The following is a 6048-nucleotide window of genomic DNA, read 5'->3' on the forward strand; positions in this document are numbered from 1 at the left end:
TACAGTTGCCTGGTATATTTAGTGTAGAGATCACTTTCCCACTACTTTTCTGACAAGAAATTTGCGCAATATTAGGCTATTCTGAACCTTTTAGGTGTCTCATGAAATGACCAGTAAGGAGAAGTCACCGTACAAACCTAAAATTAATACAAGTCAAAGTACAGATAATGTCTCTTTCTCATTATTGATACTAGCCACCTTGCCATCATTCATCCATTTCAAACCGCACATGTGCAACATTTTGGTACACAGATGGGCCATTACCAACCTTATAACCCAGATGTATTATATCACCCATGTGTCTCAAAGTTTGGTAGAGTCATTTAAGTTAATTTATTTGCAATATTACTCTCATTCCATGGCTAATCAGTGTAAGTTCAGTCTACCAACTCATTTGGTTAAACTGGTTTCAAAACGGCATTATAAAATTTGTGTCATTCATAATTGTAACTTGTAAGATCAACGGTCTGTGATGCACAACTAACTTTGTGTTATTGATTTTCTATGATACGACAATGTCGTTTTAGAACCAGTTTAGCTGCGGATGTCTACAAACAGAGTAAAAAATATTGGCACATGTTTGAAAGGACTAGAGTAAAACAGGTATATGAAGAAGTTAATACTTTTAATGAGTTTGTTTGGTTTTGAATAGCTGTAGGTGGACTGTACTTACAGTTTGTAGCTGGTCTGTTATGAACTGTGATTACAGATTGTAACTGGCCTGGAATTACAGATTGTAGCTGGTTTTAAATAGGAGTTATGGACTGTAATTATGGTTTGTAGCAGGTCTTTTATGAAATGCTATTTTTAGCTGTTATTGTTGGAGATTGATGTTTCAGGAAGTTGCTTTGGGTGGACTGTTTTTTGTTTGTTTTGAGTTATCTTAGAAACTATTTATCAGATCTGTGAAGGTAAACATCACAATGACGATGATCAATCAGTTGTTTATGAATGTATATTAGTAGGATTTGAGTTAATATTATGTAACTTCTAAGTTATGGTATGGATGGTTTTACAGTGATGATGATGACAAAGTATACCAAGTGGTGCGAGCCAAAAATACATAGCAGAAAAAAGAATACATAGCAGCTATCAGATTTAGTGAAGATGAAATGATCAAAATTGATGTGGGCACCATCAAATTTAGTAAAAACTGAAGTGAGATTAATGTTAACAAATACATCAATTAAAATTGATAAGAATGAAAAGTGTTATAATATGAAATGAAATGATTAAAATTGATGTGGGTATGATCAAAATTAGTAAAAACTAGCGTGCAATTAGTCTTAACAAAGATGTCAATTAAAATCAAGATGAAGTGTTACAATATGAAATGAAATGATGAAAATTGATGTTGGTACCATCAAAGTTAGTAAAAATTGACATGAAATTAACATTAGCAAGGGCAATGATTAAAATCGACAAGAATGAGAAGTTTTATGATATGAAATGAAATGATCAAATTGATGTGGGCACAATCAAATTTAGTAAAAACTGAAGCTAGATTTACATTAATATAGACACCAATTAAAATTGATAAGAATGAAAAGTGTCACAATATGAAATAAAATGATGAAAATTGATGTAGGTACCATCAAAATTAGTAAAAACTGACATGAAATTAACTTTAACAAAGACACCAATTTAATTTGATAAGAATGTAAAGTGTTACAATATGAAATGTTAACAAAGACGCCAATTACAATTGATAAGAATGAGAAGTGTTACAATATGAAATGAAAATATCAAAATTGATGTGGGCACTATGAAAATTAGTGAAAACTGATGTGAAATTAATTTTAACAAAGGCACCAATTAAAATTGATAAGAATGTAAGTGTTACGTATGAAATGAAATGAAATGATGAAAATTGATATGATACTATCAAAATTAATAAAAATTGATATAAAATTAACTTAACAAAAATACAAATTAAAATTGATAAAAATAAATGAAAATAAAATAAAATTAATAAGAATACTCTACTAAAAATGACGAATCAAAATTTGATAAAAAATCATACTAATGATTAGTTATAGAAATTGATAGTAAATCATAGTAATGATCACTGATCAAAGAAAGTTAGTGAGAGCAAGAACCGCCAAAATTGTCACCTCAAAATCCTCTAAAGGAAACAACCCCAAAATTGTCTACTGTCCAAATCGACATAAAAATAAACACCACCCAAATATCATCCATCAGATTCGACCAAAGTGAACAAAAACACCTGCCAAAACTGTCCCCAATCAGAATTAACTAGAGCACACACCACCCTTTTATAAGTGATCGTCACTGATCAGAGTTGAGCAGAATTTCACTGTGGCCATATATCTAAGTTAAGAGAAAAATACCCAAATCACCTTGGTCACCCGAAACTAAACAAATTCCTTTATTTACTTCTTGTTTGTTGTGATTTACGAAGGCATCAAGAAGGCGAAGTTTTCCATGCTGGCCCTTTTTGGAAGAATTGAACATTAGGAGGTCAAAATACTCAGTCTACTGGTCAAAGAAAGGGCCCTTACATAAAACATAGAGAGAAAGAAAATCTAGTTTTAGAACTAAGCGAGCTCTGTGAAGATCTGATGGTTGAAATGGTGCTGTTCCTCACTTGTTTGCTATGAATTACTAGCTCTGGAAGTTACCCAGGTGAAGAGACACACTATACAGTCATGGCAGAAGAAGTGGATGATCTTTATGAGAATTCATACTGCAGAATCCACCCAGGTCAGTCTACTGTGGGAATATGTGCAATTTGTCTACAAGAGAAGCTTGGAAAGCTCATTTTTTCTGAAAAACAGTCACTCTTCCCACAGCAATCTGAAGTGGGTTCGTCTTATTCATGCTCATCCTCCTCATCTGAGGCTGCAAAGAAAATCAATGGAGAAAATCATAACGTGGGTAGCAGAAAAATAACTGCATCTTTGAATGATAGATCGAAGCATAGTGGATCTGCAGAAGGCTTTGTTTTGCTGAGCAGAAGCAAATCTGTAGCCACTTCAAGAAGAATAGGCAGCTTAGGCGATTCAAATCTGTGCAGCAGCAGCAGTAGTACTAGTAAGAAGAAAGGAACAAATGGCTCTGCGTCATTCTGGTCTTTCTTTGGCTTCTCAAAGAAGAAAACCCAGATAAATGGTGTTGTTGCAGATAAAGTTGAAGAGGAGGTTTCAGTTATATATAATGGAGGGAAAGTCACAAGATCAAGGTCTGTGGGGTGTGGGAGCAGAAGCTTTTCTGCGGCGGAGAGATTTCATCCTGTTCATTTTGAGAAAAGCCCAGTGGGGTCCTCAAGAAAAGTGGCGGAATCACATGAAAAACTCAAGGTTTTGGGTGAAGAGGAAGAGAATGTTAAAGGTGGCAGTAATGTGAGATGTGGGGGGCTTTTTGTGGGGTTTGGAGGCTTGCCTCCTATAATGACATCATCATCAACGTCCTGTGCTGCAATGATTTCTGAGGGTATTAATGGGAGGTGCCACAGCAGGAGCAAGAGCTGGGGATGGGCATTTTCTAGTCCTGTAAGGGCCTTCAGGCACTCAAAGAGGTGGAGTAATAATGCCAAGTCCAACAATGAGGATTCTGCTTCTGTTTCTGCTGCTGCTGCAACTGCTTCATCACCTACAGGTTCTGCCATGGAGATCGACAGAGGCTAATTTTGATTTCTTCCTGTATTGATTTTTTATTCTTTTTTGTTTACATTGTATCTTAGCAGGGTCGGATTCAGTATCATGGTATCTCATTTTTCTCTGAAAAGGATTGTCTCTTGATATTTGCGTTCTTTAAACTACAATGCAAGCGAAGTCCATGAATATTTGTATAATCAACAGCTAGCTGTCCTGTTATTTGATCAATTTTAGGGTTTTTTCATTTATGAGTTGGCTTCTCTGTTGCAACTCAATGGAAGTTAGATTGCTAGATAAGAATGTTCTTGTGTTCAGCTACTGTCTTCATCCATTGATGGATTTAATTTTTTTTTTCTTTTGGCCCCTGCTCATGGAGTGAAAATCAGATAGCTGGTACTAGCTTCCAGTTTCTGCATGTATGCCTTCGTAAGACAAACATGCAATGCAGTTTGATTGCATGTGTAGGGGCCACTGAACCTGATCCATGAAATGGGTACATGCCCTTGACTGGTTTGGTATCCTTTTTGTGGCTTTTAACTGAACTAATGATCTTATGGACTGCAGATTTTGGTTTTTACAAATTGTGACTAGAACATCTTCACTGTGTCTCTTCTTTAGCATTTACCTGTTCTAGACCTTGTAATGAACATAATTGTAAAAGTAGCATTTAGATCTAAGGTAGTGAAGGTTTTAGATTGAAAATAATATAAATTTTGGTGATTTATTCATCTGAGAGGTTCCTTTGTGAGCTTGGAACAAGAGTCTCTTGGAATATGTTCGGGAAGCAATCAATTAGCAAGCCCATTATGAGAACATTCATGTTGATCAAATTGGACTTCAGTGTAAAATTATATGGATGATGCTTTTCTATCCGTCACGGTGATGTGCAACACAACTTTTGGATACTTATTTTATATTCAGAAAATACCTATTTGTAGTGTTCATTTCCATCTTTTCTTTTAGATGTTCTTACTAGAAGAATGGCTAGATGTGTTTATCAGTTGAAGGGAGGTGTAAGCAAAATTGCTTACACTGCAGTTTATGTTTGTGTTCATATGGCTACATGTTCATGTTATTTATGAATATCTCTTGTTTAGAGTTTGTTGTCATCTTTATTTACCTGTTTTTATTCACAATAAACTACAAAAGTACAATATTTGAAAGGATGTGAAAGCAATATCTCTAGCATACAATCATGTGGGTCAGCCTGGTCTATCCGAAGGGTGCACTGAAGCTGTTTGATTATCAGTCAGTTTTAACATTGTCAATGGTTTAAAAACCACTTCATATTTTGAACTTTACCAGTATAGTTCATGGACAGGATTGTTTATAATGCTGCAGTATTATATGTGTAAATAGCCAATTTAACAGCGAGCGATACAAAATGAGATTTAATAGGTCTTTGTCAGAAAGGAGGACAAATTTCGTCACTGTTACTAGCCATGTTTGATCGATTGAGTTTTTCTCTTCCTTCAATATTGATCCATCTGGGAGATGGCCTCACTTCTGTTTGTAAAATGTAAATGAAATTTGTGATATACCACTCTCATTGTAAAGATTTTCTTCAATAACAATGGTGCCAATATTTTGATTGAACAAACTATCATTCTTGCATAATGGATCTGCTTTGTGTTTTTATTTGTTCTAAGAAACTTATATGGTGAAGGATGATTTCCATTGACAATATTACCAGAAAAATATATTAAATGATCGAATTATATCTGGGGTGGATCACACCAGCTTGCTTTCATTGGGTTGGGGATCAATAAATTGTATAGGGAAGTACAGTTATAAAAAATTTGTTCAGTGAAAACAAATAAAAGGAAGGATTCATGATGGACACGCAAAATTTGTGACAGATTGAAAAATATATGAATCCCTATTCAAGTGTTTACTACATATATAGGTTCTCAAAGAACAGAAAACCTATCAAAGGATTATTGTTCAAATGGTTGAGCACAATTGGTTGGAGGGTGATGGTATGTTTCTTAATTATGTCATCAATTAATGTTCAAACCTCCAGAGGTATGATATAAGGGATGAGGCCTGTATCGTGCTCTGGACAATTCTAGCAGAATTGATAACCCTCAGCCCGTGGCTCTTAGCTAAAGAGATATCAACATTGACTTGTGCTCTCATACTGGATAGCCAAACAATCTCCATGATGCCATAAAATCCTCCAAAAAGTACAGAAAACCCAGCAAGAAAGATCTTGAAATTTTCAGGAACCCCCACAAAAAGGTAACACAAAAATGTGAACCATGTTCTGACTGTGGCTTCGATATCTGTCATTTGGTTAATGCCTAGCACTATATCAAGATGGTGTCTTTGAACGATTTCTTGCAGCCTGTCTTCTTGCAAACCATACTTCACTCATTTGCAATTCTTGCTTAATCTAATGCTAACCAGTCTCAAGTAATGGTACTAGAAT

At 35.0% G+C, this 6048-nt stretch overlaps 1 protein-coding gene across 1 annotated transcript; it reads left to right on the plus strand.

The window, feature by feature from the left end:
- Window positions 1-2225: 2225 nt before the first annotated feature.
- Window positions 2226-4221, plus strand: LOC131040036 (uncharacterized). Its single transcript, XM_057972952.2, has one exon. The coding sequence runs from the start codon at window positions 2670-2672 to the stop codon at window positions 3645-3647; it is 978 nt and encodes a 325-aa protein (XP_057828935.1). The 5' UTR covers window positions 2226-2669; the 3' UTR covers window positions 3648-4221.
- The last annotated feature ends 1827 nt before the right edge of the window (window positions 4222-6048 follow it).

Source organism: Cryptomeria japonica, chromosome 9 (genome assembly GCF_030272615.1).
Source record: "Cryptomeria japonica chromosome 9, Sugi_1.0, whole genome shotgun sequence".
Lineage (NCBI taxonomy): Eukaryota > Viridiplantae > Streptophyta > Pinopsida > Cupressales > Cupressaceae > Cryptomeria > Cryptomeria japonica.